Below are 16,782 nucleotides of genomic sequence, written 5' to 3' on the forward strand. Positions count from 1 at the left end.
TTGGGCTACAGTAATTCTTGACTATGATCTTTCCAGTTTCCTTATCTTTTACCTTTCCCGTACTTAACTGAATCATCCAACTGAGCACTGCTTGGAAAAAAAGATAATCAAAAGATAATCTAGGGGTGAATCCTAACCTTGTGATCTTCATTTGGGAACTGGAATTCCCCAGCATTGACAGCTTTATCACAAGCACTATTACCAATTCCCCTTGGCCTTTCACCTCTTTTTGGCAATGCATTCTCCATATAGCTCAATCAGATTATCTGTAAGTGCCTCATTTTATAATAAAGTCTTCTCACCTTAGTTAATGTGAGTTACAACATACAAGTTACAACTGTGACTAAACATTTGATTAATTTTCTAATTTTCAAAGTCAACTGGCCCTAGTTATTGCCAGCATTATAAACTGTAAAAATCAGAAAAGAAGGAAAAAAAAAAAGGGATAGATTCCCTTTATCTGGAAAATTCCAGCTATTTCAAATTCTTGTAGATGTCATTCTGTTAACTAAATCAAATTCTGTATATTGATGGTAATTCACAAATAATCCATAATTTAACTGTATTTTGCACAAGTTGGAAAGCTGTCTCTAGCTTTTGGTTTCTCCTAAAATTAACATACTTAAAAGCCATCAGATTTGCAACTACTAAGTCTCTGTGATTTCCAGAGCATTGGGATCTCTGCATACATCCCCACGCTGCCTTTTATGGAGATGTTCTGCTCAATACCCGCTGTTCCGCAAAAATGTAATGATAACAAATTCAAAACAAATACCTTTTAGGGACTAGTGTGTCAATTGCAAATGAGATAATAAAATTCATTGTTTACATCCAAGCGAGCAGGGCCAGCACAGAATCGGGCACTGAACTGAAGTGACAATCAGAGCTTTGCTCTCAGGGGGTTCATCACTTCAGCCCCCGCCTGAGGGTGGGGGAGCTTGGGGGGTTCAGCAAGTCAGCCCACCCCGACAATCCTGCAGAAAACTGCCTGGCAGGGCAAAGCTGGGACTGAAGGACAAGGTGGGCTTGTTTTTCAACAAGTGTATTTTAGAAAAGGTTTTACTAATTATGTATGTAATAGATAACAACAAGCCTTCTGATTTCTCTTATACTGAAAATATCTCATGATGCTTCTTAATTATGCAAGCATATATGCCTTTCACATAAATGTCAACATTTTTATAGGTGTGCATGCACACAGACACAGACATACACACACATACAGGTTCAAGAAGCCCGTGAACCACTGGGATGGTGCTGAAGCTGCTTTCTGCACTGCCATCTACTGTCGTCTTAATTTACTTACGGGATTTTCTTAGAAGTTTGTTGCTTTATTTTCCATTTTTTTAAAAGGCATGCCACCTTTGAAATTACTGTAGTTCAGTAAATTGTCAGATTAGTTTTGCTTCAGATTTGTTCCCCACATACTAAAAGCATATATATGTAATGGTGGGACATTTATCTCAAAGGTCAAAGTGATTCCATTCCTTCTTCTAATTTTAAAGCATTTTTCCTGTTCAAAGAACAAGTTACTGATGAACTGATTATTTTATTCGGTTGCACTTTCTTTCAGCAGTCCTTTATTAGGACTGAGAGGTTAGGAACACTTACAGAAGATGAGCAGCTCAGGTTTTTCATTCCCAAATGCACGAGTGGTGGTTGCCTGCAGCAGGTTCCTGTGACCACCTGCACTGCCCTGCACCTTGCGGCAGTGCTGCTGCAGGCTGAGCCCGGCTCCTTCCCTGCAGCCGGTGCCTTTCAGGCTCGACCCAGCAATGGCAGTGTCAGCAGTGACTAGAGGCAGGCTACAACACCTTTGCCCCTTTCAGGCATGCACAGTCTCTATGCATTTCAAGCAGAACCCACCCAGTGACACAGAAACCAGGATAAATCGCCTGAGCACGTCCGGTAGGTCTGTTCCCCTTCCCAGATTAATGCTCTGAAAGCGTTTGCAGAGCAGAGTTCCCATGGCAGAGTCCCCATCCCAAAGTGTGAGAGCCCCCAGCCAGTCCCCAGCAGGGAGCTGGCCCTGTGGTACTTACAGGTGTCCAACTGGGCGAGCAGAGTGAGTTGGAGATACAGCCACCAGCCGGGACAGCCCAAGTCCTTGCTGCCTCTGCAGCCTCCCTATATAGAGGAGGAGAATCTTGTCAGTGGGGAGGGGCCCTGGAAACCACGTCCTGCTGGAAAATCCTTTTGGTACCTGGCTTAAAAAACACAGTCTGAGCCAAGGACCTTGTTCCCAGCAGGGCCTAACCCTGGGCTGTGGCCCCTGCCCTGAGCCACTTTTTAGGGACGCAGGCTGATTCCTGGCTTTCAGAAAGATGTAAGAAGGGGGTGTCCCTAAATCACAAGTTCAGGGTTTCACTCTTTTTCCCTGATGTTTGACAAAGCAAATGGACCTTTAACTCCTTCCTGCCTTGACAGTATCCCTGGCCCTCATGGCCCTGTGCCTGGAAGGACAAAGGACAGGTCATGGGCCCGTGTGGCACAGGATGTTTCCTACCCACTGTATTTTTCCACAGTGCATTTTGTTGGAGCTAAGTCCCTGAGTTCAGGGGTTGCTTGGGCAAAGAGGGTTATTCCTAACATAGCAGGACTGTGTGGGTGGAGGTAGCTCTGGGTCTCCCTGTGTTTATGTGACATTTGGAGCCTGTGGCTGGTTTAAGCCTCCTTTGCCCCTGGGGAGTGAGAGAGTTGTTTGCCACCTTCCCAGCAGATTTGCCAAAGTTTCTTTTGCGATCCAGTGTGCAGCTCAGTTCTTGAGAAAGGGCTGTCAATACTTGCTCGTGTATAAGAAATACCTCCCTGTGTCTGTAAATGCAGAAGAGCAGTGATGAGCTGGGGGACACAGTCCCCGGGATGCACGGACAGAGCAGGGAGCAGGCACCGTGTGCTGGCAGCGAGAGGAGGACAGGGTGCTGGGAGCCAGAGCTGCAGGGGTTAGGGAGTGATCTGGTCCTCATCAAACCTGCCTCACACCCCCCAAACCTTCAGTCCCCAGCTGTCCCTCCTCCCTCCTGAGAAACAGCCTTGTGCTGTAGGACCTGTGGATGGAGATATCCCAAAAAGGGAAAGCTAGGATCCTCTAGGAATTCCCATCAACGTGCCAAATACAAAATACTGAAACAACCCCCTCTCGGCAACAGACTAAATATGGTGTATACCCAAAGGATCAGAGCACAGGCCTGAGTGAAATTATTTCTCTTGACATCAACAGTTCTGTCTTCTCTGGAAAATAAACCCTCCTGGGGAAGATGGATGGGATTTATATTGGTCTCATCATCCTAAAAAAATACTTATGAGGGGAGGCTAGGCTGAAAACCTCTGCTGTCATTGGGTTGGGAACTTGCAGGTGTGATAGACCGTAGCCCTTTCTTCTAGTTCTGGCCAGTGGTGAAAAAATTTGGACAAAGAGGAGAGAGAGAAAGAGCCCTGAGGTTTCTGCTCTGCAACATTTCAGAAATATCAGATGCAGGGTCAAGTTTGGGCCTCAGCTGGAGAAGAGCAGATTTGCCAGGGCAGTGACACAGTCCCAGAGGTCACAGACTGTCCTGCAGAGGGAGGGTTGGGGTCTGCAGTGTTGTGGGGCTGCCACGGAGCCGTGCAGAGCCTCCCAGGACCCAGCAGCGCCTTATCAGACCTGTGCATGTGGGACTTTGTTGGAGCAAAGCCAGGCAAATGATCACCACGAGATAAATCCAAGAAACTTGTCCTTGTTAGCAGAAAGTTCCTCACAGGGCAGGGTAATTCACCCTATTTTACTTTTTTCCCCCTGCAGTTTCTTGATTGCAGACTTGGCTTTTAATTAGAAACACGATGAAATGCAAGGGAATCCTCTGAGAAGTATGATCATTTTAACATTCATCAAAGTTATCCTAAGAAGTTCCTTTTAAACACATGCAGCTGTTTCACAAAACCAGACACATTATAATAGTAGCTTAAAAAGGAGTGGAAATTATTCTGGCTGGTCTGCAAACCACTGCACACGCAGGCTTGCTGCCTGAGGAGGGAGTTTAACAGCAGCAGTGCTGGAGGGTGATATATGATGTGACATTAAACGGAGCTGGAAAGTCCAAAAAAATATTACTGCTGGGACTGAAAGAGTTGCACTCTCAAGCCATGTGGGGTAGGAACTGATAAATGTAAGCATGGCTTCCAACCTTCACTTAAAAGCTAATGTAAGAATATACTAATCCGATAGCCTGGTTGGGGGTTCCTGAAAGTTGTGGTGTTTGTTTTAAATCAAAGTCGCCTCAAAATGAAAGCTGTGGATTCCCAGTGGATGATGAGTTTGTGACAAAAAAATAAGTTTTGTTTAAACCTCCTTGATTTGTTTATTTATTTGTTTTAATTACTTTTCTAGGGAAAAAAAAAAAAAGTATTGAGCAGCCTACCCTTAAATATATCCTTACTGAATATGCACTGTAAATATTGCCCTTGGGGAAAAGAAAGAGCACCCAAGAATCAAAGAAGTGAACTCTTAGCTGCCTTACCATGGTGTAACCTGAACACAAGAGAGGGGAAAAAAAGAAAAGCACAGATGGTGGTGTTAGTTTGTTAAATAGAGAATCAGGTAAGCAATTTTTGTTTCATTTAAAAATGTTTTTGCTTGAGTTTCACCAACCATGTTTCTCTTAGATGACAAATGTAATTAGAACAGGTAATTGTACAGGTGGATTACCGCCTGTGTCAAGCTGTGCCCTTGCAACAGGAGGGACAGTCTGTGTCCAAGCCAGGACAATCAGTCTTGAGGACAGTCTGATGAGGGAAAACACCAACAACTTGATGTTTGTGCTAAACACTTGCTGCAGGTGGTCAGGGGAAGTCTGTGAAAGTGCACAGAGCAGGTCTGAATCAGCTGCTGCTGAAAGGGTGTCTTTGCAAGTGTGAACAAACCTCTTGGGGTTTCTTTTCCTCAAGGTGATTACCCAAGGATAATCACTCCTCCGGAAAACTGATCCAGTGACACCGAGATTGGGTGCCTGACGCGAGGGCGCTCAGGAAGGAGAACGTAACCGACTCCTCAGAGGGAGCTGATAAAGCTTAAAAAAATCTGCCCTGTGCAGGACAGAAACTAAAACCTCTGGAACAGCCCAGCTGCCCTGCAGTCTACAGACACAGTTTGCTCTCATTCGAGGGGAGAGCAAAAATTTGGTCTTAAAGAATTTTTTATTTTTAAAACTTCTTCCAAAGTGCTTTCCAGATCTGATATCCACACCAGACTTCACTGGCTCCTTGTCACCTTCACTTGTGATAATGTGCTTGGACAACAAACAGCCTCTTTTAATGGAATTCCCTGCATAATGCTCTTGGTTAATGTTCAATCTCCAACAAAATTCACAAATGCATTTTGCTATTTAAGACCCTAAACTTCTATATGCTTGGTTTTTTTGGTTTTTTTTTCTGTTGTCAGTAGAAAGAATAAGAACAGTTAATACAAAATATCCCAGGCTTTAATTATGCAACTTCTGAAGTTAAGAAAGTAATTTTTGTGTATGTTCACCTAGGTGGCAATTTCTTTTAAAACCTGAAGCCGTGACTCAAGGACTGTGAAATATTTTGATCTAGATATTGATCTCACCCTAAAATTTTAATGAATGCTAAGTGCATCCATGTGGGAAAGATTTTACAGTTCCCATTCACCCACTAGGCAGTCTGACATTAAGAGGACTTGCTGTATGTCAGCATCTTAAAAGACACTCTCATATTTCATGTACTGTCAAGATAAATGCTAGATGATTAATAATATTAGGCCGGTATATTTTCATAGACATATTTCAAAGCTTTGCTATAAATAAACATCACTGGAAATACACTTTAATTTGCCTTTAGTTTGCTTGTACAATGACTGTACTTTGAAACAAGAGATTGTTTCTAACCCTCAGACGTGGGCTCTGAGGGTATTGGAGAATTAGATGAAATGCAAGTTGCACCAGAGCAAACAGGCCAAATTCCACCCACCATCCCAACACAGTGTCTGTACAATGCATGAATCCCCAGAGAAAATAGTGCAAAGATTGTGTTTTCTAAAATGCATTTTGTCTCTGATTTCAAACATGCACCTTCACCTCAAAGCCCAGTGAAGGATGTCCTTGTCGCAGCCTCTGCCCTCCTGACTGTGGAGAGAGGAACCTGCTGAGCTGTGTGCTTGGGAAAGAGCAGCTACCAAACATCCCTTTGCCTCCTTCAGCCTGGGCAAAAGTTGTATTTAATTTCTACCACTAAAAAATTCATTTCCCAGGGAGCTCCATGGCACCTGGGCAGCATCTGAATGATCTATGGTGGGAAGACAGAAAGCAGAAGCAGTGGCTTTGGTTACACTGAAACATTTGCATCACAGAGAAGGTTTGAGCTTTTGTGCTTCCAGAGCCTTTTTCTTTACCCTTGAAAAGACAATTCAAAATCCAAGCATACATAAAAATTTGATCCACTGCTTCATGGGAAAACATTGGTCTAGCACTGAACTTCTAGAAAATCAAATTAAAAATTCAGGGATGGCTCTTCAGCGCAGCATCTGAAGGTGATGGAGTGAGCACAGAGCAAACACTGAGGGCACACACATTCCTTCTCTTGATTCAGTGGTCAGCTGCCATTGCTGCAGAGGACTTACAGATGGATTTGATTGAGGTTTATTTGCAAACACACGTCCTCCCCTCCTGGCAGCAGTCCTGAGACACAAATCAGCCAGCAGGGAGGTGCCAGCACTGCCAGTCACACAGAGGAGATGAGCTCACTGCCAAGGCTTCAAATGGATAAATGCAGCCTCTCTGCAATTCCACATTTGAGTACAGGCTCCTTGGAGAAATAAAAGTATCCCTGCAATGCTAACTGGGTCAAATCAAGATAAAGGCAAAATTTAACAGCGTGTGCAATTTGGGGTCCTTTCAACTTCACAAAATGAAGGTTCTCTTCCTCTCTCCCCCTCCACTGTACATTTATCTAACAGTAAAGATTTTTAAGGACCTGAGTCTAGAGAATTATTTATACAAAACTCCTCTCAGTACACTGGATATATTTAACATTTATGCATTTTGTTAAAATGAGAAGAGAAAAAATAGATGTTGTTTTTATGTATCCCTGTAAGTTTGGCTTTTAAAATAAATTGCCATTTCAAAACATGTAGATACCTCAGCTAAAAAAGAGTTCTGGGAATCAGTATCTACTATCAACTTTATTTTTAGCTTTGCCTTTGAGTTTCATGTTGTTTGGGAAAAAACCCCAGAAGTTCCTTCTCCTCCCAATATACCCAGTGTTACACCGTACAATTTATAGCAACTCCAGATGGAAAAAACTTCCTCTCGTTTGCTTGCTGGCATGAAGATAAATATAGTCCCCATTTCCGGAGAATTAAAAACAACTATCCCTCTAAATGACAGCAATTTTCTATTAGAATTTCTTTTCCCTCACTTATCTGAAAGTTTCAGCTTCTTTTTACAAAGAATGATTAAAATGTTTAGTTTGAACACTCTCAAAATACCATGCAGAATAAAATTGAAAAATTTTATTCAGAAACACAGGTAAAACACACAAGGATGTAAGTGCAGAAATTATAAGTTATTATATAAAAATGTATTGGATAAACACAGTATATTCATGTGCAATTCTGAACACAGGATTCATGAATTTGAGTCCCTATACAGTTTTTCTTCTATCAGCACTGGGGAAAGAGAGCTTTGCTAACATTTTTTAAAATTGACAGTAAGTATGACCTTGTCACACTGTCTCATGAGTAGATGTTACAAGCTAAAATAGTCCCACTGGATTTATTAGAGAAATTTATGCAATGAAGAATGTCCTAAATTAAATCTGACAGACCTTGAAATGAGAAATTAGAAAATGAAAGGTATCATCTCTTTATACTTTGTAAAATAAGAGGCTCTTCGATGCTCGTGCCAGACATCCTTCCTGGTTCTGGAATTCTGTCTGAAAATGAAACACAGACAAAAATATTCTCATGCATCTGGAGGTCCAAGGTGCTCTTCTATTTGTCCAAGGTTATCTTCTACTATTATCAATGCTATTATTGAAAATTATCAATTATCTACTATTGATGCACAATATCATCATACAGAACCAAGGCAATTTTACAAATAAATGTTTCCATGCAGCTGTAGGAGATAAAAGCTTTGCATCACTAAGATTACATTTCAGACAACTTCCAACTCAGCTGTAGTGAATGAGCAAAAGAAATACCATATTCCACACCTTTTATCAGGATCCCCAGTCTGCTGGAATACTCACACATCTAAATAAACAAGATGTTTTCTAAGGTGAAAAGGAAGTTAGATGTTAAATAGGAGACTTGGCAGGTTGAGTTTATGAATGGACTTGATTACCTGAATATGCAGCCTAATGGAAAGAGCTGGATAATTAGTATTTTAAACCTACTGCCTTTAGGTCTCCACTAATGTACTCCATAAACACAGACAGAAAGTAATTGCAGAATACATTTATTTAAAGGTTCAAAGCCTTAAAAATTTTATGTTCTTGTTTAGTTCTAAAAGCAATGTGCTGTTGTGTCTTATGATTAATCCTGAGTTCTGTAACTAACTGTAACCAATTAAATCTCCATGTGAAGTTATACTGGAGTCAACAGGGCAGGGTGACTCTGCAGAGTCGGTAGAAATAAAAGTATACTTTAAAATTCTCCTATACATTCAGTTTGTTTTGAAAATGGCGAAATTTCTGATATGAATAATTGTTTTCTAACAAAGCAGAGCAGTTTATAGCGGTTTTAGCAGGGAAATTTTGTTTCTTCAGCTCCCTCTTCTGGCAGAATAAAAACATCATTGTCTCATTGAATTAACTTAAAAAAATGTTAGTGCATCTCACCCTTTTCAGATGTCAGCAAGATCTCAGGCTTCATACTTTTGAAATTTTTTGTATACAAACCAAACAGTTCATAGTATTAACAAGAGAGTAATAAATTTTCACAGTAAAAAATGAAGCAATATGCCAAGCAGACTCTTGAAAGGAAAAAGCTGGACCAGTGAACCTTTTCATTCTCTAGCTTAGGTGGCATTAATTGTAACCAGTCCAAAAGCAGACCAGAAAAGGCAAACAAGATTTTGCAGTGTTTATTACAGAGAAATCAACTTTGGGCTTAAGCTTTTGTGGCTTCAAATAGGATATGAATTATGTTCTCAGAAAAGGTTTATGCCCATGTAAAGAACTGAGAGCTAAAGAGTTAAGAACTTTCTATAGAAATTAGGTTAGACAAGGTAAGAAACAGAGGTATAACCACTATTTAATATATTTCATTGAGAATTTAGGTCAAAATATTGTATTAAACTGCTAATATAGTCAGACTGTCTCTATCTGACCCTTTTCAGATTTGTAATAATATAAGAGAGTACAATTTGGCCAGTTGAACTTTTAGGGAAATGGTAAAGCCATTTGGTGCCAGATGAAAGCAAGCATTCCTTGCACAGAGGAGGAGGTACATGGTGTCCAGCTGCATATTTATGCATGGTATAGGAAATCTAGTCACTGATAAAAGTGCTTCAAAAACGACACTGCACCCACCTTTTTGATTTCTCTCAGCAGGTGGTTTGCCAAGGTTCTGTTTTGGGTAAGTCAGCAAAGATGCTTTTGGAAGAACATTCTGGGTACTTTCTTCTTTACCACCATGTAAGAAATGAGAGAGAATTCCATACAGGAGAGGTCTGCTTAAGGGAGAAATTACAAAAGTAGTCTATAAAGTCCATGAAATATTGGGCATTAAAATATACAGCCTTCTCCCAGGACTTCTCAGATCTTAGTACTTACTTCTACAATCTGTACTGACATCTTTAATGACTTAAAACACATCCAAATATCATTAAATAAATAAGCACAGACCTAAACTCCCCCATAACACCAACACTGCCCCAAAAAGCTCAGACTAAGAGACACTGTCCACTGAACTCCCGCTCCCCTGGCAGGTGATGAACTGGAGTGTGTTTAGCACAGCAGCACAGATCCACATTCTCACCCATGGATCAGAAGGATCCACACACTCACAGGAGATCAGACTTTGGTGGACTATAGGCCAGTCCACCACAGTACATCTCAAACTTGGCTCTTCCTAAGCAGCTGACAGGTTCAGACAGCACAAGGTACAGACAATGCTGAGCCTGTCTGAACCTGCTTCAGCCCTCAGGTCAGTAATGCAGTTTTATTGGAGCATTCTGATTTTGTATCTAATCTCACAGTAACCTTTTTATTGCTCTGCACAGCAACTCCCAGATACACAAAAAGCAGATCTACTTTCTGTAGAAAGCAGACTGTATTGGTAAGACAGCTGTGTTTTGGTGTGCAAGGGCACTATCTGGAAAATGCCACCGTGTTGGCAGAATTCAGTGTTAGTTTGGAGTATGTCTGAAAATGGCCCCATGTTTGGCATTGTGAAGCTGAATCCAGCATATTAAAACAGGTGTGGGATCAGCCATATTTCAGTTGGTGAGAACATTTAAATTTGATTTATAACTACACTAAAGAGAAAAATATACTGGTATGCAGAATATAGAATATACTGTGCATTCCAAAATTCCATCTTACACTGATTTTCCACTTGCATCTTCAACTATATTCAGCTCTCTGGCAAGAAATTCTCTATCCAAGGGCACTTGAGGCTGGCCGGATTCTGGAAAACAAAATCCCTGAACCTTAAGACTGTTAAGAAAAATGTCACCAATTAGCAGAAGACTTCAAAAGATCAAGAGAGCAACCACCTCCCTTTTAGACTATTAATAACTAACAGTGTATTGTGATTCCAAGGAACTCAAGCATTAGGGATTCATACTGGTATAATTTACAATAGCACATTACAATTTGTATCTTCACTCCTAAAGAATCTAAGAAAAATATTAAAGAAGTCTTACAGTGTAAAGATAAATTCATCAGGCAAACAGTTCTTTCTCTATACTACTCTCTGGCATTTCAAGAAATTTGAGTTCGCAGGCTGTTACCAAGTTTTCTTGCTCTTGCATCAACTACTCTGTTAAACAATTTACCTCAGGGCTAAAGGAGCAGAGAGTAAGTTTTCTTGAAAACTAATGAGTGATTTGGTTTAATGCTGCAAGTAGAGCTGTGGAGAGGCTGCTTGTATCGTGTTAATTCCCAAGAGAAGACAAGGTTATACAGCTTGTCACACTTACTAATTCAATAATATCAACAGAATTATTCATTCACCCAATCACTGATTACTGTTACAGCGATGACACAAATTCATTGCCAATACCTGCAGTCAACACAGATGCTGTGTATTTATACTTGTTGTACTCCAGGTATTCCCGAATGAGCTCGTTGATCAGGAGGTTCTCCCGGGACAGCGTCGGCCGCGGCTCGCTCCGGTCATCCAGGGCATTGAACACTTCAGCTCTGATCCTCGCTTTGATTTGGGCAAGAGCTCCTCTTTTTTCCAATGTGTCCTTTAAAACTATCACCATAGAAAGGGGCGTTAAATTAAAGCCCAACACACCAAGCAGCTGCATTAATTAGCCCCGATACCCACAGAGTTTTGGCGTGTGCCCAGTGCTAAAGCGATAAGGGGCCAGCACCCGCCACGCTGGTGGACCCAGGCACGTCACAGATAACAGCTAAGCCTTCAGAAAAGTCACAAGCACATATTTTTTTTTTTAGTCGCAAGCACACATTCTGGAAATTTAAGAAGTAGGATGTTACTGCGCCAAGATGCGTTTAATACTGAAGTATACTGAAATACAATGCACAATACAGGACGGGGGCAAGCGCCGAGGGACGGGAGACCCCATTAGCGCCCGCGGCAGCTCTGACACCCACCCGGGTGGCCGCGGAAGGTCCGGCCGCCCTCCGGACACATCCCCATCCCCGGTCCCGGCCCCGGTCCCGGTCCCAACCTGCTTTGAGCTCCGCCACCGTCGCCATGGCCGCGCCGGGACCCGGATGGCGCCGCGCGCACTGCGCACGCGCGGGGCTGAGCCCCTGAGGGGACAGCGCGGGGCTGGGCGGGAGCTCCGTGAGGGGACAGCGGGGCTCTCAGCCGGCCCCTCACAGAACGGGATCCCCAAAGGATCCCTCTGCCGGCAGCGGCCCCAGGGAACGGGATCCGCAGGGGATCCCTCTGCTGCCAGCGGCCCAGGTCGTGCCGGGATAGAATAACCTGCATCAGCAGTGCCTCCGTGCTGCCCGGGCAGGTACCGCTCGGTGTCCTGCTGTGCCCGCCCGCGGTCCAGCCTCTTCAGCTGGGCCGAGTGCCGGGGTTGCCGTGCTTTCTCTGTATGTTCAGAGGCTGGCAAAGATCGGGGAAGGAAACATGGAAAATGAGCGACAATTTCTCCCATGTGTGTTGCGGAGGAGTTTTCCACCGAGTCCCTAGCAGATGTACTGTTGAGTAAAAGGAGTCGCCAAAGCTGAGCTTCTAATGAAAAGGAGTTGCCAAAATGTAATTCTATACGGGATGTTTTGCAAGCCTGAGGATCCCTGGCATGTCTGGACGCTTGTGTGTGTGCTCCGTGTTGCTGGGATGAGTCAAAAGTGTTTATTTTGTCAATGCATGAAGTATTTCCCAAAGGAAATGCAGCCGGTGTGGGTGAACAAACTGGATTTGCTATTGTCTAGATGGAGCAGCCTGCTGGGGCTTGAAGGAAGATGTGAGTCGTCTTAGGCAGTAAAGACTAAGATAAGACTTAAGTGTGGGGGTTGGGGAGGTTGTTAGGATTGTTTTGTTTGTTTTTTTTACATTTCCTCTCAAAGAGAATATTTATATGACAGTCTTCCAGAGCATCTCTGATAGAGGTCAATAAATAAAATTTAGGAAAATCAGAAGTGATGGTGAAGTCAATGTGTTTCCTTAGCCCAGCAGTCGCTGTCAGTGAGTCAGAGCAGTGCTTGTCCCTGGCCACCCTGAGCCCGCTGCCCGGATCCCCAGGGTGACTCCGGGGACAAACAGCTGCTTATGTTTAATGTTACAGCATTTTCACAGAATAAACATGTTTCTCTGCATCCTTCCAAACTTCTCCGTGACCTTGTGAGTCACTTTTGCATCACACCTGATTTCCCGTTGATAGTTGTTGCAGTTTTCCACACTGCTTCAATTTCCTATCCTACTTCAATTTGTACCCTACAAAAACAAAAAGCTCATATAGAATTTTGTGTGGTTCATTTTTCTGCTTGCAAGGGAATCTCCTTTTTAAACAAGATTTCAGTTTCTATTTCTTGTATTAATCTGTGATTTAAAAGATGCTGTTACAAGATTGGTTTGTGAAATCCATGTTCAGTGACTTCCTGGTACTCTGGGACCTTGGTTCTGTATTTCTGCAAGTTTGGCCTTGTGTCTGCTCTGGTTTTTCTCCTCCACAATAAATATTTTGAATCTGTTACATTTTTCTTCTGAACTCTTTTGGTTCCTCTCCCATTAATTATTTGCTCTGTATTTTGACTGTGCTTTGGTTTACAAGGAAATAGAATCAACTGGAAGAGAACTAGTTTATGGTGGAAATCCAAGAAACATTATTTGAGGAAAAACATCATTGACATGGAGCATGACAATTGGTGACATTAGGACAGTCTGGGGCTGATAGAGAAGTATTTGGAATGTGAAACTTAAATTTTGTTAGTCTTTTAGCTTACAGTAATATCTTGAGAAAAACATACGTGAATAAAAATGTATCTTTCTAAACACTCCTCACTTCATGCTTATTTACTGTCTTGCTCATAAAAATAAAGGGAATCATACCTGAAAATATAGCTGTTTTCTTGCAATACTATAAAGATTTTAACATGATAGGAATTAAAGTATGGGTTAAACTGACAAGCTTCAGACACCCAATGCGTGTGTTTTGATCTTTCTGTGATAATTCTGCTCCATTCATCATTGCCGATGGGAGCTGGGTTGGGCTGCACTCAGCTGCTGCTGCTCTTTGACCTGACACCCTGAGAATGTGGGGTCTGGGGGACAGACCAGGAGTATTGCACTGCAGAAGTGTTGGATGGACAATCTGGCCACCACTAGCACAGCTCTGAAACTGCGGCTCTGAAACTGCAGGTGAATAAAGAAGCAGTCTGTGATATATTTTCTGTGTGTATGATGCCTGCTTCTAAGTTATACGTTAAAATATACAAGACCTGTCTCTTTTTAACAACTTTGTCTGTTACCATAATTGCCCTGGATGGACAAGAGCATTTTAAATTGAAGTTTGTGTGATTAAAGATTTCAGATGTTACTGTAGAGTACTGTGTAACCACCCTGCTATTTCCTGCAGCATGTGATGCCATTCCTACATATGTACCACCATACTCCAGCTGGTCTATTCTGGTACAGTAGTCAGGCGAGCTGACTGGGGATTTAACTGGTGCATTTTAAATAGGATGTGAAGAGTGCATCGTGAGACACAACCCAGTGCAACCACAGGGCTGTGCAGTTAGCTCAACTGCTACATATTTTGATGCAAGCCTGATTGTGGATGAAGTTGTTTTGGTTCCGTTTGTGTTAGGGAACTTGAACTAGTTTAGGGCATTAAAACCAGTACAACTGGTTCACGCTGAGAAGTGAGCTATTTGAAGATGAGCTTAGGCTTTCCCTGAGGCCTTCCCCTAGGACCGTGCCTTGGCTCAGTCCCGCGGAGCCCGGCTGCCAGCAGGGCGCTGCGGTACCTGTCCTCGGGGGACAGGCGGGGATCCTGTTCCCAGGGGCAGTGCCACGGAGAGGGAGCTGCTGGCTCTGGTCCAGCCCGGCGGGCAGGTGCGGTGCGGGTGCGAGGCGCAGGATCCCGGAGGCTGCTGGGGCAGCTGATCCGGGCAGGCGGGCGCGCCTGCGGTGCTCCGGGGCAGCGATTCTGCCCGGGGTACGCTGCCGGGGCGCGGGGCATTTCTGCGTTGTACAAAGGCACGCGTGAGGCTCTGGCCGAGGCTCCCGGGCCCGTGGTGCTCCCCGATGCGGAGGCGTTGGTGGCCCCGCGGGACGCGCCCAGCCCGGCGTTGCGGGCGCTGCCCGGTGTCCGCACGCGGCGCTGCTCCCCCCGCGCTGAGGCGGGGCTGCGCAGCGCGGGCGGCGGCGGCGCCGGGCTCCGATCCCCGTGACACGGAGCCAATCAGAGCTCCGAGCTGGCGCTGCCGGCCCGGCCCCGCTCGCAGCCGCTCGGGCAGGAGAGCTGTGGACGGGGAAACGCTGCCGCGGGAGCCCGGGGTCGCCTCGCTGCGCTCCATGGGGATCGAGAGCTTCTGCAGCGTGGACGCTTCCGAGCCTTTCTGGGTAAGCGGCGGGATGGGGCCTCGGCGGCTGCCGGTGTCGGCACGGAGGGATGGCGGGGAGCCGGGCGGGGCTGGGGTGGTGGCGGAGCCCGAGGGGGCTGCGTCCGGCAGCGGGGGAGCTGGAGCCTGCGGTGCAGGCGCTGCCCCGGGCAGAGCGCGGGGGCTGCGGTGCGCCCCGGCCGTGCGGGGTGGGAACACCGGCGCGGAGCGGCCGCGGGCCGGCGGAGGGGCCGGGCCGTGCCGGCTGCTCGTGGTCTCCGCCTGGGCGCGATGTCCCCATGGCCGGGTCACGGAGCGGGGGCCGGCGCGCCTCGTGTGCGGGGCTTCCGGCAGGGGGATGCTTGGATGGGGGGAACTGGCGAGGGGATGCCCGCCCGGGAGACTGGGAACGAGCTCCCGAGCGGCCGGAGCAGGTCTCTGCCCACACGTTCGGCTGCGTTACTCGGGGCCGTGCGGGTAACAACAATAACGGTGTCTGACGGCTGCCGAAACACGACAACCGTGCCCGCTGGAGGAGGCCACGGAAGCGCTTTTTGCAGCTTTATCGCGTGTTTGTACGGCAGTGTTTTCGCTCTTCCTTAACGAAGAGTGGTGAGCGCAGGTGCTGTGGGTGAACTGAAAGGCAGCTGTGCACAGGTGAGCGATTTGGGGATGTTGCGGTGGGGTCTCGCTCAGCTGAGACACGGGGTCCTGGGCATGCGGCTCACGGCAGCAGAGAGAGACTCGGGACAGAAGGGCCAGAGTGAAAATTCATCTCGGGAGCAAACTGGTCGTATGTAGGAGGAGGTTGTGTGGAGGAAGGGAAAAATTGGAAGTTAGGAAAATAGACGTGGAGTGAGAGCTACTGAAGTGAACATAGGGAAATAAACTACTTCTGTACTGTATGTATCAGACGTTTGCCAAATAGCTTTGAGGTAATGAGCTGCCTTACTAGTGAGAAAATAGAATCAGATGTCAAAATAAATAACATTGTACTATTTATTGCAAGAACCATTAGGATATTGGAATAGATGTTTTTAAAATCGTCAAGACTAAGACAATGAGGTTTTTTGTAGCTGATCAAAAGTGACACTGCTAACTTGCTTTTATATGGAGATACTAATATCTCTTTTCTGCTATTTCTCAGATTTTTCAGAACTGGCTAAATTGTGAGTTGTCATTTGACGTATTTTTTTACTTTTCCCTATAGTAAGACTTTTCATTTGAAGGGCTTAAGAGAATACATATTTCAGAAAATGTTTCAACACATGTTTCAGAGTTTATGGAAAAACTGACTCCAGAGAGTAGTAGGATTGTGAAAAAGAGCTGCCAGCTCATTCTTTGAGCTGTGGAATTGTAACATCAGGTGGACACAAGAACTACATATAGGATGTTAGAAGCAACTAGTTTATATAGGGTTGCTGACAGCAGATTATTTTATTAGGAAAACTGTTCTCATGTGTATTCCAGCCATTTCTGGTGTTTTTGTAAAAACTATCCCATACATTTTTTCCACTAGTTGCATTGGTTCTCAGTGTTTTGGGATTTGTCATCCTTCTCTAGATCACATGCTCTCTGCCTTTCATTTCA

At 44.6% G+C, this 16,782-nt stretch overlaps 3 protein-coding genes across 20 annotated transcripts in view; 1 reads left to right on the plus strand and 2 right to left on the minus strand.

Moving 5' to 3' along the window:
• MYH11 (myosin heavy chain 11) overlaps positions 1-2,124 on the minus strand; it is a 55,108-nt gene extending 52,984 nt beyond the window's left edge. For 2 of the 4 annotated variants that reach the window (XM_019008250.2, XM_019008251.2), the window contains exon 1: positions 2,043-2,124. The gene's annotated coding sequence lies outside the window, so the exon portion shown is untranslated. The remainder of the gene's footprint in view (positions 1-2,042) is intronic. The other 2 variants (XM_015642835.3, XM_015642834.3) reach the window with 1 other exon arrangement.
• Positions 2,125-7,489: 5,365 nt separating this feature from the next.
• CEP20 (centrosomal protein 20) lies at positions 7,490-11,971 on the minus strand. 12 transcript variants are annotated; one of them, XM_015643399.3, is made up of 5 exons: positions 11,862-11,970; positions 11,225-11,422; positions 10,543-10,627; positions 9,529-9,621; positions 7,490-7,926 (listed from the first exon to the last, which is right to left on the minus strand). In XM_015643399.3, exons 1-4 carry the CDS (start codon positions 11,887-11,889, stop codon positions 9,543-9,545), a joined length of 390 nt encoding a protein of 129 aa, XP_015498885.1. In that variant the 5' UTR covers positions 11,890-11,970; the 3' UTR covers positions 7,490-7,926; positions 9,529-9,542. The 12 variants fall into 12 exon arrangements, 10 of the variants coding, with proteins under 10 accessions (XP_015498885.1, XP_015498884.1, XP_015498883.1 ...); XM_015643398.3 differs by having other exon boundaries at positions 9,529-9,668; positions 11,862-11,969; XM_015643397.3 differs by having other exon boundaries at positions 9,529-9,671; positions 11,862-11,969.
• Positions 11,972-14,881: 2,910 nt separating this feature from the next.
• The window catches only part of ABCC1 (ATP binding cassette subfamily C member 1), a 68,160-nt gene continuing 66,259 nt past the window's right edge, over positions 14,882-16,782 (plus strand). For all 4 annotated transcript variants that reach the window (XR_004499427.1, XM_015642641.2, XM_033517893.1 and 1 more), the window contains exon 1: positions 14,882-15,214. Coding sequence is in view for 3 of the 4 variants with exons in the window: in XM_015642641.2 (XP_015498127.2) it covers positions 14,897-15,214 (318 nt within the window). In the remaining variant the exon portion in view is untranslated. The remainder of the gene's footprint in view (positions 15,215-16,782) is intronic.

The sequence above is a fragment of the Parus major genome, chromosome 14 (assembly GCF_001522545.3).
Source record: "Parus major isolate Abel chromosome 14, Parus_major1.1, whole genome shotgun sequence".
Lineage (NCBI taxonomy): Eukaryota > Metazoa > Chordata > Aves > Passeriformes > Paridae > Parus > Parus major.